Source organism: Pipistrellus hanaki (assembly GCF_964339955.1).
Source record: "Pipistrellus hanaki genome assembly, chromosome: 1".
NCBI lineage: Eukaryota > Metazoa > Chordata > Mammalia > Chiroptera > Vespertilionidae > Pipistrellus > Pipistrellus hanaki.
The window spans coordinates 161,209,755-161,228,806 of record NC_140503.1 but is presented as its reverse complement, the minus strand read 5'-3'; the positions used below and the strand labels follow the sequence as shown (position 1 = coordinate 161,228,806).

General features: G+C 43.0%; 1 protein-coding gene and 1 pseudogene across 10 annotated transcripts in view; one reads left to right on the top strand and one right to left on the bottom strand.

The window, feature by feature from the left end:
• LIN54 (lin-54 DREAM MuvB core complex component) overlaps positions 1 to 9,837 on the bottom strand; it is a 58,427-nt gene extending 48,590 nt beyond the window's left edge. For 4 of the 9 annotated variants that reach the window (XM_084882675.1, XM_084882680.1, XM_084882673.1 and 1 more), the window contains exon 1: positions 9,680 to 9,837. Coding sequence is in view for 2 of the 9 variants with exons in the window: in XM_084882672.1 (XP_084738798.1) it covers positions 8,880 to 8,901 (22 nt within the window). In the remaining 7 variants the exon portion in view is untranslated. Of the gene's footprint in view, positions 1 to 7,315; positions 7,627 to 8,879; positions 9,420 to 9,679 lie in introns of those variants that run through there. The other 5 variants (XM_084882674.1, XM_084882679.1, XM_084882672.1 and 2 more) reach the window with 4 other exon arrangements.
• LOC311621171 (non-histone chromosomal protein HMG-17-like) lies at positions 9,651 to 14,992 on the top strand (annotated as a pseudogene). The gene is made up of 2 exons: positions 9,651 to 9,773; positions 14,732 to 14,992. The product of its transcript is annotated as a non-histone chromosomal protein HMG-17-like (transcript).
• Positions 14,993 to 19,052: the final 4,060 nt, after the last annotated feature.

Sequence of the window (19,052 nt, the reverse complement as noted above, 5' to 3'; positions counted from 1 at the left end):
TTTAGAAGCTTAAACTTAAGTATAAATCAGGGTTTAGCAAACTACTGACAATAGACCAAACCAGACCCATGGTCTGTTTATGTACTACTCTCCAACAAAGAATGATTTTGACATTTTAAAATTATATATAGTTCATACATATATGCATTCATTGGTTGATTCTTGTATGTCCCTTGACCAAGGATCAAACCCACAATCTTGGCATATTGTGATGGTACTCTAAACAACTGAGATACCTGGCAGGGCTATATATAATTTTTTTACAAAGCCTAAAATATTTTCTATCTGGTCCTTTATAGGAAAACTTTGTCAAGCCTTTCTTCTTTTCTCAAATAAGCACTTAACATTAAAAATTTCCCCCAGTGCTTCTTTAGCTGCTAATAGTTTAATGTTTTCATTCTCATTCACTTAAATGTTTTCTAATATTCCTATGATTTCATCTTTAACACTGGGAAAATAAAAATAGCTAGGGCTAAATAGCCCTAGCCCGTTTGGCTCAGTGGATAGAGCATCAACCTGGGGACTGAAGGGTCCTAGGTTCGATTCTGGTCAAGAGCACATGCCTGGATTGCAGGCTCAATTCCCCAGTAGGGGGTGTGCAGGAGGAAACTAATCAATGATTCTCTCTCATTGATGTTTCTATCTCTCTCTCTCCCTCTCCCTTCCTCTCTGAAGTACAAAAAAAAAAAAGTACTATTTAATTTCCAAATATTTGTTGATTTGCTATCATATTATTGATTTCTAACTTATTCCTATTATTGTCAGAGAGTCAATACTCTATAATATTTCCATCATTTGAAATTAGAGATGTTTTATGATTCAGTATATGGTCTATATTGGTGAACACTGCATGTACATCTGAAAAGAATGGGTGTTCTGTCATTACTGAGGATAGCATTCTATAAATGTCAATTAGGTCAAGTTGGTTCATAGTGTTGTTCAGATCTTCTATATTCTCAGTTTTTCCTCTTCTGCCAATTACTTTGAAAGGCTGTTGAGCCGAAACCTGTTTGGCTCAGTGGTAGAGCGTCGGTCCGCGGACTGAAAGGTCCCGGGTTCAATTCTGGTCAAGGGCATGAACCTTGGTTGCGGGCACATCCCCAGTAGGGGGTGTGCAAGAGGCAGCTGGTCAATGTTTCTCTCTCATCGACGTTTCTAGCTCTCTATCTCTCTCCCTTCCTCTCTGTAAAAAAATCAATAAAATATATTAAAAAAAAAAAAAAAAAGAAAGAAAAGAAAAAAAAAGGCTGTTGAAACCCCCAAATATGATTGCGGATTTGTCTATTTCTCTTCTGTGCATTTTTACTTTGTATATCATGAAGCTCTGTCATTAAGAAGACATGTTTTTTTACTTGTCCTATTAAAAGAAACTAAGAGTTACAGGGCTAGAAGTCTCCTTTTCAACTAAGAATAAAGTTCAAACTTCCAACAAGAAAGGTCTGATTGGTTTAGCCAGTCTTTATGTAGTATGGGGCTGTGCAGAGTCCTAGCCACCTCATAGCCACTGAGCAGACTATGATAACTGCTTTATGATTTAGAATCCATATCTGTTTCAGGGTCACAGGCCGAGCAGCTTATGCTAAAAGAACTCTCAAAAGGAGCTTGTGGGCATGGCAGGAAAGGGTATGGCCATCTAGTTACATGAATCATCACTCTAATTTTATCCCTTAGGAATGGAAGATATGTAATAGGACATGCAACCTCATCATCACTGTGTAGAGGACCACTCAACGAAAAAAAAGAAAATCATCACAAGCCAACAGGACTGAGGGGCTCTGATTCACTTTGGCTGCACAAGGGCTTATTTGTGAAGGTATGGTAGGAAAAGAATGCAGAATATACAATGCATTCCCCATGCCTCCAATATTTTTGCTCATAAAGTTCTAAAGGCAAAGTACAATTTGAAAGTCAGTACACTAAAGTTCCCCCCTCACAGTTGAACATGGTTGAATAATTTAAGCCTGAGACTTAAAGATGGACTCATTTCAGAATGTAATGATTTATAAATTTGTCTAACTTGTATTAAATTTTAAAAATCTATCTAAATTAGTTCCACCACGTCGAAACCGGTTTGGCTCAATGGATAGAGCGTCGGCTTGGGGACTGAAGGGTCCGGGGTTCGATTCCGGTCAAGGGCATGTACCTTGGTTGCGGGCATAACCCCAGTAGGGGGTGTGCAAGAGGCAGCTGATTGATGACTCTCTCTCATTGATGTTTCTAACTCTCTATCTCTCTCCCTTCCTCTCTGTAAAAAAAATCAATAAAATATATTTAAATTAGTTCCACCACTCTCATGTCCACTGCCCTAAGGCATGCCATAGCCTTACTTGGGTATTTCCATCATAGCACCTATCACAATCTAAAAGTAGCTTTGTTTATAGTCTGATTCTTCCTCCCCCATTTTTAGAATGCAAGCTCCATGAGGACAGGGACTCGTCTGTCTTTATCACCACTGTATCTCCTTTCCCCAGTGCCCAGAACAAAGCTGGCAAATGATAACTTCTCAATACAAATCTGAAGGATGAATAAATTAATCATGGAGAAGAGATAGTATCTAAAACTCTAGCATTATTTACATTAGGCTCTGAAAGATAACTTTGATTTGTCTATTTGAATAACATAGGTTTATCTAATGCTGAGTCTTTACAACACTTAATAAACATATTGTCATAACTTCTTTACAAATAAGTTTCTAAATACTCAGATTTAGCTTTTAACCAGTATTCTTTGCAGCTATATTCCATCTGAAAATCTACAAGGTTTTCTTTGCTTTTAACTAGCTTGTGATTTTTATCAGTCATTTAATTAACAAATACTAATTGCTTCTCAACTTTGTGGAGGCATTATGGGAAATTTACCAAAGACCTTGCCCTGACAGAGTTTAGAAATCAATAGAAGAACAGCATGGTCATAGTTGTACTTTGGGAGGACTAACTTCATCTCAGTATTTTATTGGGCTGGATGCAGGAAGACCAGTTAGAAGGCAATTACAATAATTAGTTCAAGACAGATAAATGGAGGTCTGACTTAGAATAATGACAATGAAAACAAATGAGTTAAATATAAAATGAAAAATAACATTACATAGAAATGGCAAATGTTCTATATTTTTATATTTTTAAAGAATTTTAGCGGGGAGGGTAGGGAGATCTGGGGGAGATAAGAGATCAACAGAAGGACTTGTATACATGCACATAAGTACAACCAGTGGACACAAAACTCTGGGAAGAGAGGGCATGTATGGGAGGGGGGCAATGGTAAGATATGTACACAGATAATATTTTAATAAAAAAATAAATTTAAAAATTAAAAAAAAGAATTTTATATAGAATATTACCAATGTTGAAACCTGTTCTTTTCTTAATTATAGGTGGAGGACAACCTGGGTGAAAAACTGTTTCATTCTTGCACATAATAAAATGAAGTGATAACTTATCAGGGTATTACAGATGAGCGAGTAATTTGCAGATGTTTAGACAGAAATATCTACATGTTTAATAATTATACTTTTGTACTTAGAGATTACCATAAGCACTGATTCATTATAAAATTTGAATTTTAGCTTTCATTTCTAAAGCAAACATCAACATTCAAAAACTAGATACACAACAATATTTTTTAAACTTAATTGGGAGTAGCAGACTATAAACCATGAGTCCTGATGAAGATTTTTAAAGTTTATATTTTCATTTTGATACTTTAAAAAATATATATTCTAGCCGGGACCGGTTTGGCTCAGTGGATAGAGCGTCGGCCTGCGGACTGAAAGGTCCCAGGTTCGATTCCAGTCAAGGGCATGTACCTTGGTTGCGGGCACATCCCCAGTAGGGGGTGTGCAAGAGGCAGCTGATCGATGATTCTCTCTCATCGATGTTTCGAACTCTCTGTCCCTCTCAATTCCTCTCTGTGTAAAATCAATAAAATATATTTTAAAAAATAAAAAATAAATAAATAAATAAAATAAAAAATATATATTCTAGATCACCTGGATAACAACCTCATATCCACAACCAATGGTACTAGAATTAGGGTGAGCTAAAGAAAAAGACACAGAACAGTCTTACAAGTTAAATGATACATTTACGCCAAGTGAAAGGCAAACCACCTAACCCATGAGCATTCAAGTACAGAAAAGTGGTAGAGAAATTAAGTTATAATAGGATATATAGTATATAGAAAACTCCACATCTTACCAAGGCAGACAATAAATAGTATATTCCTATGCAAATAAAGATTTTTGTTTCAGCAAAATAACATCATCACCCTACATTTAATTTGTTTTACTGGTTTTATAGTTTGGCTTATATTTCATTTATAAATTTACTTTTGTTACTTGCATACAAGCAGTAAGCCTAAAGAATTTACATCTATATACATATAAAATTAAATATTTTAATCAAATAAAATTATTTAGGCCAACATTGGGGATTCACAATGTTTTCCCCCCCTTTTCATGCTTAAGACTAACATAGTGTGGGAAAAACACAGAGATTCAAATCAGAAATACCCATTTCCAAATCCTGGTTCTCTCAGCAGTTTAATGTATAAACCTAAGCAATAATTTCTAAGCTCGTTTATTTGCAGGGTTAACTGTGAAGACAGTTACGTGGTACACTATAATTCAAATGAAAATTATTTTCCTCCATCTAAATTAGCTTCTTCTGATTTCTTTTTTTTCTTTCTTTTTTTTTTTTAAATATATTTTATTGATTTTGTACAGAGAGGAAGGGAGAGAGATAGAGAGTTAGAAACATCGATGAGAGAGAGTCATCGATCAGCTGCCTCTTGCACACCCCCTACTGGGGATATACCCGCAACCAAGGTACATGCCCTTGACCAGAATCGAACCCGGGACCCTTCAGTCCCCAAGCCGACGCTCTATCCATTGAGCCAAACCGGCCTCGGCCTGATTTCTTTTTTATGGCATTCAATATTCTATCAAACAGCAGGGTTTAAGGCCTTCATCTTTGGTGTCTCTCTAGAATCAGTCATTTATCACAATGTCTCCTTCCCACAACCAAGAATTTCCATATCTCCAAAGCTTTTAGCCTACAATGTATCTTTACCATCATCTCCCCTAATCTATAACAAATCCCACATAAAAACTACAGGATCTCTGTGGCTATCACTCTCTTGTTTAAAAAAATTCTGTAATATTCAAAGCCTTCTGCATGCATTAAGGCCCTATTCAACCCTTCCAACCTACCTCCGATTCCTAAATTAACCATTCCCTGAGACAATGATATTGAGATATCTCCTATCCCTAGCACAATATGTAAAGCACAATAGATAACAGATAACCAATACTATTGTAATATCTGAAAAAAATAATGGAAATGTATAATGCTCCTCTCCCCCCATAAAGACACTGGACTATCTACAGTAGCATAACTTTTCCAGTTTTTCTTTCTAACACAATTCTAATTATTAATAGATAATTGTTCTAACCACAATAATCTAAAAACTGGTCTTTAAAGATAATTACGGATAATCACAAATAACAGCCATTTGTGATTGAAAAAAATAAGGAAACCAATGAAAAAGACATTTTCATCTCCAGCTTTAATTATTTTTTAAATTCTTAGTCTTGCCCAGCTGGTTTTGCTCAGTGTTGGCCTGAAGACCAAAGGGTCTCAGGTTCAATTCCTGGTCAAGGGCATGCACCTCTGTTGCAGGTTCCCCAGATCCAGTAGGGAGGTGGGTGGGAGTCAAGCAATTGATGTGTCTCTCTCATATCAATGTTTCTCCCCCCTCCTCCTCCATTCTCTCTAGAAATCAACTGGGGGAAGGGGGAATGTCTTCAGGTGAGGATTAAAAAAATAATAAATAAATAAATAAATAAATAAATAAATAAATATTCTTACTCTTACTACTAACTTAGCAGCTAGGTTGGCATGGACCAAATAATTGCAAGATAAAATCTATAACAAGAAAAAAGCAAAAACCACAGAATCAAATTCCCACTAGATATAAGAACATCAGACAAATGTTTTTTTAAAATTCATTAGATAAATCTTCTGAGTACCTCTCAATCTCCTAAAAAATTTTTTGGTCTCTTAGCCTTCTAATGAACAAAAGCCAAACGTCCAAGATACACACAAAATATTTTACCTCTGAATAAAATATATGTATGATACTTATTAAATACCATGACATCATCTCTTTGTAGGAAACTTGGATAAGGAAAATTACTGTAATCATAAAATTACCAGTAGGCATTTCTTAAATACTTATTATTCAACTCTGTTTCCTCTCATATACTCATTGTCACTGACCCAATCCTTTACTACAAAAGCTGGAAAAAAAAACAGGGCTTGAAATTAACATATATATTGTATAAAATTTTGACTCATATGTAACTTTTCAGTAATACTACTGTTGTGTGCAAGAAGACAGACCCGTTGGTGATCTACAGCACAATCTAAAACAAACGGGGATCTTTAGATTATCTAACAAAATTAAATCATAGATGTTATAAAGTCAATCAGTCCAATTCTCCAGCTCTTTAAACAAAGGTGTCCAGAATTTTAGAATATAAAAATTCTCAATTCATCTTTACCAACTTAATGACTCACATCAGATGCATGCATCAAGCTATCACAACTTCCTTAGCAATGAAGGCAAAACTTGTGAACCAAAATAGAGCTCCCAGAGCTGTGATTCACTTGAATTATAAAATCTACTGCAAAATCTTTCATAACTTTACTCTCTGAATTGACAAAATGGATTGGGGTGGGGGGTCACAAAGAAAAACAAAAACTATAAAGCATACATGACAGTATCTCAATTGTTATTTGCCAATGGCAGGGCCAAAGGGGTCAACTCTACAGATGACAGAGCCATAAAAGAAAAAGGCAACATTTTAAATTCTTACAAAACTGGTCCATATGCTCAAAAAATGTGGGCATCCACACCCAAACAAGTTACAGGCTATGATCTAAATCAAGAGCTTAAATGCAGAATAAAATGCCAATGCTCTGCCTCCCTAAAGAAACATACAACCCCATAAACTGCTGGCCATCATCACAGCAGTACCCACCAGAGTGGATATTTTGAATATTAAACCAGAAAATCGTGGTAAGTACTAGCGGTTCCTCTAGGCCTCAGCAGCAGCCTTAGGTATCAGAGCAAACTCGAGCCCTCTTAATGCTCAAAGAATAAATGTTGATGTCATTACGAGGCTACTGATTCTTTGCACTCAGTTCTAAGCATTCCTTGATCCACAGCACCATCCTACCCCGACCCTTACCCCCCACCCCACCCCCAAAATAAAGAATCTCAAGACAGAGGAGCCCTGGGGTACCCCCTTCTCTACCTCCAGCGGCTGCCGCCTTCTCCGTCCGTCCGGCTCCGAGGCGGGGGCTCCAGAAGGTCCGGGCGGTTCGGAGCCCGGGCGGTGCTGGCTTTGCCCGTCCTCGGTGGCTCCGGCCAGAGGCTGGCTCTCCCCGGACGCCCCAAGTGCAGCGCTGCCGGGGCCCGGGGCCGGAGAGGGAGCCCGGGCGGCGCCGCCGCCGCTGCCGCCGCCTCTGGTATGTCAGGGGCCGGGATTGTATTTCGAAAGATCCGCCATTTTCACCTCGTCATCACCATCACAGCTCAGCAGCTTCCCCGACAGCCCCAGCCCGGCCGCCGCCGGTAACCTCCCCCTTCCTCCTCCTCCGCCCTCCCGCCCGCCCTCCCGGGCGGCGCACACCCACGGATCCGGGAGAGGCTCCCGGCCCGCCGGCCTCCCGCGGCACCGGGGGCACCGGAGGCACAAGCCCCGCCGGGGAAGATGGTGATCCTGCGGCCCGCAGCCGCGCCACCTGCGGGGGTCCCCCGGTCCGGCATATTTTTATTTTGAAGAGCAGAAGCCATGGGGGAAGACGACAGAAGGACAATAAAGAACCCCCGATTCGTTCACTTTTCGAAAGAGCAATTCGAGGCGGTGGCATGTATTTTATTATTCACGGTGCCCATCTCAGGCCACGAAAAACAAGATCCAGACCTTTCATGTCACTCACGGTCTCCGACATTTTCCTCCACCGTCAGCACTCCTTGGGCAGAAGGAACTATCTCCACCTCTGACACATTTGTAAATTACAGCCATTGATCCTCGTGCAGACAGTGTGGTCAAAACAAAGTTCCGAACTGTTTTCCTCCCCACTTAATGCCATCGGATCGTTTCTGCCCTTGGACACTGTAACTTCCAGCTTGTCACTGGCTTAAGATGCCAACGTGCAACTACGTTTAAAACGTACTGACCTTGTTCGTGGAAAAACAGTGAGAATGAACAGCTTGCTTTACAGCAAGACCCCAGAGTTACCTATCTACCCCCACCAGCTCTTATCGTGCAGTTTAATAAATAACTAAAAGAGAGCACAGGTTTTGTTTTGATTTTTTTTTTTTTGAAAGAGAGAGAAGTGTGTTGTTCCACTTATGGATGCATTCATTGGTTGCTTCTTATAGGTGCCCTAACCCGGGATCGAACCCGCAACGTCGGTGTATCAGTACGACACTCTACCCAACTGAGCTGCCCAGTCAGGGCTGACATAGGTTTCTTTTCATCATCAAAGAAGTAACAAGGAAACATAAGCTGCGAGGCTTCTAAAGGAGACCGGATTAAAAAAAAAACAAACAAAAAAAAAAACACAAACCCACAAAAACCCTAAATTGGCTACCATTGTCAACTTCAGAAAGATATGCTAACCCACCCATTCAAAAGCCGGATTCCATACCTGTCAAATACAGCACAAGCTCTACAAGACCCATCTGAAACGAGCAAAGTGAATGTCAAGGTTTCGAATGGGGTCCCTCTCCTGTCTTTTTTTTTTTTTTTTTAAAGAGGTACTCTAAGAAGAGTGAGGTAGAAGCTGAAAAAAGCCATTTCCTTGCCTTACCTTGCTTGAGTGACAACTCCATATAAAAGTCCGCAGATTCAGGCTTTCCCCCCCGGGTTACGTACGAACCCCGGCCGGCGGTCGCCGTCCCTACGCCCGGCCCGCCACCGGCTCGAAAGTACCGGGTCTCCCCGGCGCCTTCATCTTTGAACTTCCATCTCCCCGCCGCCGCCGCGTCCACCCGCAGCCTGCCCGGTGTTTACCGTTGCCGGGCCAAGCTCAGCCCCGGCCCGCTCCCGTCCCCCGTGCACCGCGGGGACATTGTGACATTTGGCTGGTGGGCTTCGCGAGGGAAACGGACACACACACGAAGGCACCGTACAAAGGGGCGCAGGCAGAGCGGGGCGGCGGGCGGCGGGGAGAGGAGGGGCCGCCGGGACCAAATGACACAGCAGCAAAACCGGTTCCCGAAGAGAGCCGGGGCCCGCACGGCCGGCGTCCCGGGCCGCGCAGGGTGCTGTCAACAGCCGCCCGAGCCCTTCCTCCGGACCCGCCAGGAAGGGCGGGCGGGAGGCCGGGTGACAGCCGCCCTCCCGGGTGCGGGCGGGAAGGGGCCGAGCCCGGGAGGATCCTCCCGCCCACTGCGGCCCGGGGGTGGGGCACGGCGACCCCCCTTCCCCCCCCCCCCCCCGCCAGCCTGCAGGTTCCCGCTCTCCGCCACCACCCACCCACCACCAGCCCCGACTCCGGGAGGGAGCGGTCAGGCGCCCTTCGGCCGCGCCACCACCCGCAGCAGCGGGGGCCGGCGCCCCTTCCCGCCCGCCCGCCCAGATGCCTCCTCACCCGGGTCTGACACTCACCAAAGCCGGCGGCGCCGCCGCCTTCTCCTCGCGCCGCGCTCCCTGGGCTCCCAGCTGCCGCGGCGGCGGCGGCGCCTCCGAGACACAGACCCGGGTTTGTTCAAAATCACGCGCCCAGCGCCATTCCACCGCCGCATCCCATAATACGCCGGGCCCTCCCCGCCCGCGCGCCCCTCTCCGCCCGCCCTCCGCCCCTCCCGCCCCGCCTCCCCGCGGGCTGTCTGCCCGGCCCCTTCCGCGGCGCAGGCCCCGCCCCCTGGCAACCCGAGCGCGCGTCATCCCGCAGGCGCCGTCAGCACGCTCCACCGCCACGTGACTCCGGGGGGACGGGGGCGCGCGCTGTCAAAGCTTTCGCACGGAATGTTCCATCCGGCTGAGATGGGAGGGGTGGGGCGGGATCGCGCCCGGAGCTGGGAGGGCCTGCCTCACTCATCTCGCATCCTTGTTAGGGAGTGCTTGTTGTCTGTAGGTGCGATGTCCGTCATCCTGCCGCTGCTGGATGTGCTTGGTGGGGAGGTGATCCATACTCACTAATGGCAACTCTTGTCGATTTTTAAGCACTAATTTTGTAGGGGTAGCCAAAGAGCACCTGGAGACCACGCAGAGTGAAACTTATGTTGAAAGGGAGTTTTTTGCAGTATACAGCTAAGACTAACACAATCAACATTTTTTTTTTTGTATTTAGTCACCGTTTCCTTTTATTCCCCCCCCCCCACTCTCTTTTATTATAAAGTAAAAAGAAAAAAAAAAGTGCCTACATCTGGAGTTGGATAAACAGACACTGAGAGGTCATTCAGTTAATAACTGTTCCGTGTGAGACAAGAACGACTCAGAAGAAACAATAGAAATTACAAATGAGTTTAATGTAACATAGTGTGGTACAGTCTACAATTGCTAATGGGACATGGAGGACATGCAGGTCAACATGAGAGACTGTAGCCCCTGAACAGTGGAAGAGGAGAGAAGCTGTATTCACTGCAATCTAGAAGTCCGGGTTTTAAATTCTGGCATCTCCACTTATTAGGGTATAACATTTATCAAGTTTCTTTTCCCATCTACAAAATAAAGCCTCTCAGGATTCTGAGGGTTAAATGAAGAGAAGGGTGTCAAGCAGCTTACACAGTCTCTGCCTCAGGTGTTTGTTCTATGTTGCCATAATCAACACCACCTTATATCTCCCACCTCAAATTCAGGGATTAGGATTTAGCGAGGCAAGTGACATGAAATTAGCAAAGGCTTGGAAGTGGTAAGGTGTATGGCCTGTGCAAGGACAGTGAGAAAACTGGTTTTGTTGAGGAGCAGTAGGTGAGCCCCCTTTTCCAGGAGCCTTGAAGGCTAGAATGAGAAAACATCCTTGTGGTTAAATTATTAGTGGTACTGTGGGGCACCAAACCCAGGTGAATTCTAGGGAAATGAAGAATCTCCCCAAAAGCAGAGAATTTCCCAGTTTATTCACAAAGACAAAGTATAGTTTATTCCAAGAATAGTGGTTTAACATTAAGAAATCTACTCAGGTACTTTTTCAAATTAAAGGAGAAAAGCCAAATGATATTCTCTAGGGTTGCATTGTATAATATTCAACAGCCATTTCTGAATTTTAAAAATTCTTAGTAAATGAGAAATGAACACATTTTCTTAATTGGATCAAAATAGCAATCAGAAAACACCAGTAGCAGTCTACGGCCATACCACCCTGAACGCACCCTATCTCGTCTGATCTCGGAAGCTAAGCAGGGTCGGGCCTGGTTAGTACTTGGATGGGAGAAAACACCAGTAGCTTCATACAATAGAGTGAAATGGCACAAGCATTCACATTAAAGTCAGGGATCTGACAAAACAAACTGTATTACTGGATACCTATTATGTGTCAGGCATACTGCTAAGTACAAAGTATACTATAGTTGATAAATTTTTCTTAAAGTAGGTTAGTTAACAAAAGATTATTTAGAAGTTCCTTTGTTCATGAGTCCATTTGTCATAAGTCCAGCTTTAGGCCTTCTGTGCTCCTTCCACTCAGAGAGGGTCACTCTAAGCCAGGGGTGGGAAACCTTTTTTTTGCCAAGATCCATTTAGATATTTATAACATCATTAGAGGCCCGTTACATGAAGATTCATGCAATAGGCCTTCTTTACCCTGGCTATTGGCATCGGTTTTCCTCCAGCATCTGGGACCCAGGCTTTCGCTCTGGCCGCAGTGGAGAAGCCAAGTCTCTTCAGTCTTCAGTCTTTGCTCGAGCCAGAACCTTCAGTCTTCACTCTGCGCCTGCATATGCAAATTAACCTGCCAGCTTTGTTAGGTTAATTTGCATACTCACGTCTGATTGGCTGGTGAGTGTTGTGAAAGTATGATCAATTTGCATATTTCCCTTTTATTACTGTAGGTTTGCAGGCCATAGAAAATTATCAATTTAAAAATTATCCTGCTTGGGGGGGGGGATAAAAATATTTAGCCTGCTATATTTGGTCAGATATTTAATAAACACCCCTAATGCCTTGACAGGGCCAGACAAGTGATTTTTCAAACTTTATACAGCCCTCAGGGCCAGACATTCCCCACACCTGCAAGTTCATGCCCTTTTCCCAGCAGTAAATTTCTTGTTACTTAGTGCTTGGTAGACTGATTGTGGGGGTGAGGGTAAGGAAGACAGCTTCTCTCCCATCCTGTTCATGCTTACACAGGCTTTGGGTCCCTGGGTCTCGGTGATTCTGACCCTCCCCAGCATTATGACCTCTAGGCTCAGGACAGTTTCTAGTCCTCTCCCAGGAATGGAGGGGATTTTTTCCCTTCTTTTTCCCCCTATAACTCCAGCGGCAATGGGCCCCTCCTGTCCCTTGAGGAACAACAGGCTTGCTGCCTTCCCCCATCAGTTTTAGTCTTATGTTCCTTAGAGGAGAAGGCTCTGGGCTTCATATTGCCTTTCCTGCAATGGCAGCCACTCCTCTCCTTTAAGCCTGTACCACCTCACAGTCTTTGCCATCCTGCCCCCAATCTTTGTCCTGGGTGCCCAGTGGAGATCCCTGGAGAAAAGCCTGGGAGTGGATATGAACTCCCCTTATGATTGTAACTCCGATGGGGTTCCCATGCCAGCCCACACTCAGTCTTTAGCAATTCATTTAAAAATGTAATAGAACTCTTTTTCCCCTTTGAGTGCTGCACCATCTTCCTTCCCATGGTCTGCCACCGGTGACCCAGTGTTCTGCATCTCTTCTGTGTTTAGAAGCACCAGGCTTTCCTTACCGCTCAGGCCAGTTGTTGCCCTGTGACCTCGGCTCTCTGATTGGCTTGGTAAAAGTGATAATTTTGTAGATTACTGAGTTTATGTTGTGGTGATAAGAGTAATGCTTTCTCCAGATTTCTGCACCATGGCAGAAGCTAGAACTTTTCCAGGTGTTATTTTTATTAAGAAAATCGGAAGGTCTCTATTGTTAGACCACAAGTCTCATCAATTTTTATCCAGGACAATCCTTCTACTAAGTCTCTTAACCCAATCCTTCCTACTTGTCTTTCTATCTCTTAGAGTTCTTTCTTGCTTTACGATCCAACCTTCACTATCTGCTTCTGGCTATTGCACTTAAGAAGACTAAATTCAATACATACACACAAGATTATACAACAAAAGTTCCCTTTTTAAGTGGAGGTTTTACATTCAGTGAAATGCACAGATCTTAAGTGTACAACTTGGTAAGCTTTGGTAAATCATACAATGCATATGCGCACACTCCTACCAATATATAGAACATTTCTATCACCTCCTACTTATTCCCAGTAAATCCCCACCCTTCCCCATTTCCCCCTCCCCAGACAATTTCTGTTTCTTAATCACTGTGGATTAGTTTTGTCTGATTTAAAACATGTAGATGGAGCCATAATGTCAACCTTAAAAATAAAATAGCCATCATTTTATCAGCAAAATAAGTTTATTTGGGAATAGCAGATAATTATAACTTGAGACAATCAAGCTATGGCAAACCATACATATGTTCAAGAATGCCAACTGGAAGATTCCAGAGATAAACAATTCATAAATTGCACATCGTTTTGACTATCAGATGAAATCTTGTACTGTCATCTGCTCCATTCTGTCCCGGATGTGAATCATCCCTTGTCCAGCTTATCCATGCTGTATATACACATTAGCCACTTAGCAGATGTCTGGGTTACCAGATTGACTGAGATAATACCACAGTGCTGTATTCAAGTAACTCTTATTTTAATTAACAATGGCCCCAAAGCACAAGAGTAGTGATGCTGGCAATTCAGATGTGCCGAAGAGGAGCTGTAAAGTCCTTCTTTCAGTAAAAAGGTGAGCACAGTACAATAACATATTTTGAGAAGAGAGAGACCACATACTTATAACTTTTATTACAGTATATTATTGTATTTTATTATTAGCCATTGTTCATCTCTTACAGTGCCTAATTTATAAATTAAACTTTTTGATAAGTATGTATGTATAAGGGGGGGAAAAGTACATATAGGGTTCAGTCCTTTGTTTCAGGCATCCACTGGGGGTCTTGGACCGCATCTTCTATACCTAAGCAGGTATGATGACTGCATGTACTTTTTTTGGCATGTATTTTTTCATGTCTGGTTTCTTTCACTGTGTGTTGTTTTTGAGAATCATTCATGTTGTTACATGTATTCAGAAGAAACAACAAACCTGAGCAGTGTGGCCGAAACCGGTTTGGCTCAGTGGATAGAGCGTCGGTCTGCGGTCTGAAAGATACCAAAAGGTTTGATTCCAGTCAAGGGCATGTACACTGGGTTGCGGGCACATCCCCAGTAGGGAGTGTGCAGGAGGCATCTGGTCGACGATTCTCTCTCATCGATGTTTCTAACTCTCTATCTCTCTTCTTTCCTCTCTGTAAAAAATCAATAATTATATATATATATATATATATATATATATATATATATATATATATATTTAAACAACAACCCGAGCAGTGTGAAGAAGAGTCAAGAACGTCCCTTGGATTGACTAAAGCCCACGCGCTGCTGCATCCCTTTGTCCAGCCTATCCGTCCCACCACACTGCCATCTTGCCCAAGGGAAAGGCAGAAGGGGATGCTAAGGAGATAAAGCCAAGGTGAAGGACAAGCCACAGAAGATCCACCAAGTTATTGACTACACCTGTTCTTCCAAAGCCAGAGCCCAAGCCTCAAAAAGCCCTTACAAAGAAGGGAGAAAAGGTACTCAAAGGGAAAAGGAGGAAAGCTGATGCTGGCAAGGATGGGAATAACCCTGCAGAAAATGGAGATACCAAGACACACTGGGCACGGAAAGCTGAAGGTGCTGGAGAGGCCAAGTGAAGCATGTGCATTTTAGATAACTGTGTATGTCTGGTGAATGCACAGTTTGAAAAACTATTGTTTTAAATCAAGTTTTATTTTTTTTTAAATCTGTGTTGTTAGCCTACAGAACACTTCATTGTTGTTGTTGTTGTTTTTTTTGGGGGGGGGGTGGAGGGGGAAGACATATAGTACTAATAGAATGTCTTCAAAGCTGGACTGACATAGGAAAAAAAACCAAACCTTTCTCCTCTAATTTTGAGAGATTTCCCCCTGGTTCCTGGGAGGAGGAAATCCCTTGACGTTGATATGCATTAACCATCGTAGCACGAACACCTTGTGGTATGGAGAAACTAAGATTCGTTTTTATGTCCTTTTCTCCCTCTCTACTTAAGCATAGACTTGACTCCCTTAAGTCCAGAAACCTGGGATTTGACCCTCCAAAAATAGGTGACTAGTATGTTTGGGCAACTGGACTTTCCAGTGTCATCCCTGAGATGGCATCCCTCAAAAAGAGGAGCAGTTCCTTTTTTAGGTTTTAGATCTATAGACTGGTAATACTGCCATTTTCATCTCACTTCCTGAAAGTCAGGGTTAGCTTGTGGAAAGTTGTTAAACAACATGCTTAATGTGAAATGTCAACCCTCCCTCTAAACTATCTCTGTTCAAAGCATCAGATAAAGACTTCATTGGGTTTTATAGTGGCTTTCTGATTTTGGCAACCTATTGAATAAGGGAGTTTGAAAGTTGTTGTATACTGTTAATGATTGTCTGCTTATGTCCTGCCTGACATACTATGATTGTTTATGATAAGTATCTTTAATAAAGCTGGATACAGCTTGAAAAAAAGTCCAAAATGGAGTCACTTGTGCTAAGCCCTACAAAGACTTATTATCTAATCAAACTGAAGTTTCACCCTCTCCCAGGAGTGGAATTTTAAACCAGTCAGTCTAAAATTCCCTAGTCAACACTAATGAGGCAATCTACTCGATAGATGATAGATAGATTTCAGAGAGGAAGGTGAGGAACAGAGAGAGAGAGAGAGAGAGAGAGAGAGAGAGAGAGAGAGAGAGAGAGAAAGAGAGAGAGAGAGAGAGAGAGAGAGAGAGAGAGAGAGAGAGAGAGAGAGAGAGAAACATCAATGATGAGAGAGAATCACTGATCAGCTACCTACTGGGGATCAAGCCCTAATTGGGAATCAAACTATAACCTCCTGGTTCATAGGTTTGCTCTCAACCACTGAGCAACACCTCTTTTTTTTCTTAACAATAGTAGAGAAGTTTGATTTAGACATCCAGATATGAAATTATGAAACTGCTTCACAAAGTCATGTGTGTGAGTTTATTCCTCAGGGTGAGAGAGTAAGATTACTATCTGTAGATTTGGGGTGCAACAGCAGGGCATAAGATAATCTACTTGATAAGACTTCCCCTAAGTGAAGGTGATCTTCTCTTAAATAATTAAATAATCCTTGCTTAAATAATTCACTCTGTTAACTTTATTTAAAAAAAAAAAAATATATATATATATATATATATATATATATATATATAATTTTTATTTATTTATTTATTTTTTACAGAGAAGAAGGGAGAGGGATAGAGAGTTAGAAACATCGATGAGAGAGGAACATCCATCAGCTGCCTCCTGCACACTCCCTACTGGAGATGTGCCTGCAACCAAGATACATGCCCTTGACTGGAATCAAACCTGGAACCTTTCAGTCCAAAGGCTGCCGCTCTATCCACTGAACCAAACTGGGTTCTTTTAACTTTCTTATCCCACCCTTTTTCTATCTATAAAAACCTCCCATTTTTGCACAACTCCTTGGAGCACTCTCCTGTTGCTAGATGGGATGCTGCCTGATTCATGAATCACCTAATAAAGCAAATTAGATCTTTAAGTGTACTCAGCTGAACTATGTTCTTTACCACATGTATCTGCAGTTGTTTTTTGTTTGTTTGTTTGTTTGCTTTAAATGCTAAGTAGTATTCTATTGAATGAATATACCACACCTTGTTTATCCACTTTCCTGATAATGAACATTTGGGTTGTTTTCACTTGGGACTATCTGTACTAATAAAAGGGTAATATGCTAATTAGACTGGGTCAACTAAACATCTTCCGGATGTCTGACTTCCTTCTGGACAAAGCCGAGGTGGTGGGGGTCCAGGCAGAAGCAGTTAGGGGCTATTAGGCTAGCAGGTGAGCAGTTAGGGGGCAGCCAGGTTGGCAGTGGGGTAGATAGGTGGTGGCCAGGGCAGCATGGGGGCAGTCAGGGGGCGATCAAGTAAGCAGTCAGAGTGGTTAGGGGTGATCAGGCAAGCAGGCAGGCAAGAGAGCGGTTAGGAGCCAGCAGTCCTGGATTGCAAGAGGGATGTCCGACTGCCAAGTTAGGCACCATCCCGTAGGCCTGGTTGCCTCCTAACTGCCCACCTGCCGGCCTGGCTGCCCCCTAACTGCCCCACTGATGGCCTGGCCTCCCCCTAACTGTTCACCTGCTGGCCTGATTGCCCCTAACCGCCTCTGCGTTGGCCCCTGCCACCGTGGTTTTGTCGGGAAGGAAGTCAGACGTCCAGAAGATGTCCAGTTGACCCGGTCTAATTAGCATATTACCCTTTTATTAGTATAGATAGCCCCAACCAGCAGTTGGACATCCCCCAAGAGGTTCCAGATTGGAGACGGTGCAGGCCAGGCTGAGGGACTTCACCCCCACACCTGCAAGAATTTCATGCACCGGGACTCTAGTTATAAATAAGACAGCTATAACATTTTTATACAAGTAAATGCATGAAAACCATGGTTTTGAAAACACAACATTGAAGATATATTGAAGGAGAATGATTGAATCTTGCTAAGTGGCCTGAGAAGTGTAAAAGGTATGTCAAAGCACAGAGCAAAAAATATAAAGAAACCTGACATATGACTATTTGGAGTTCCAGAAGGAGAGAAAGAAATAGTTTAAAGAGATGTAACAATTAAACAAATAATAATGGAAAATTTTCCTGACCTAAAGATAGACTTGTAATTACAGATGAAAGGGGTCACTGAGTCTCAGGGAAGATCAGTGAGAAAAGACATGCCTAAGCATACCTGAGGAAAACTCCTACAAAGATAAGATATTGAAAACTTCCAAGTGGAAAAAACAAGTTACTTGATAAGGGAACACACAACTTGCAAAAAGAAGAAAAACAAGAAGAACAAGGAGTACAGGAAGCAGAGGAGGACGAGGGGAAGGGACAGGAAAAGGGGCAGGGAAAGGTGTAGAAATAAGCATGAAGACCAGCTAAGGAAAGGCTACTTGTAAGAGATTTCTTTAAAAACTAGAGGCGTGGTTGGTGCACAAACTTTGTGCATGGGTAGGGTCCCTAGGCCTGGTCGGCAATCAAGGCCAATCTGTGGGGTGACTGGCAGGGTGATCTGGGGGGTGCCTTGCTGGCACTCACCTTGGCCAGCCTGGCACTGCCCGCTCACTGGCTCCACCCTCCACTGCTCCCCGGCCCTCCCCCATTGCCCTGCCACCACTGCCACTGGAGGCAACTTGGCCTGGGACCTGTGGGCTGGGGGGAAGCTCTTGCATTGAGTGTCTGCTCCCCTGGTGGTCAGTACATGTCATAGCTACTGGTTGTTCCACCAGTTGTTCCGCTAGTTGGAATACATTACACACACACACACACACACACACACACACACACAAACATATATCTTGCTTGCAGAGATTAAGGGAAAGGGAGAGAGAAGGGGAGAGGGAGAGAGAAAAGGAGAGGAAGAGGGAGAGGGAGAGGGAGAGAGAGAGAGAGAAACATCTATGGTGAAAGAGACACTGCCTCCTGCACACCCCCTACTGGGGATGGAGCCCACAACCCCAGCATGTGTCCTAACCAGGCAATTGAACTATGATCTCCTGATTAACAGGTTGATGCGCAACCACTGAGTCACACCAGCTGGGCTGTAAGAGTTTTCTATAACAAAAGACTTGGCTAGCATCACCAAAGGCAAGCCTGGACTGGAAAAGCTTCATATCTTTTATAGAAAAGGGAATTCAGGTTTGCCCTGATAGGGGCTGTTGGCCTGGGGAAGC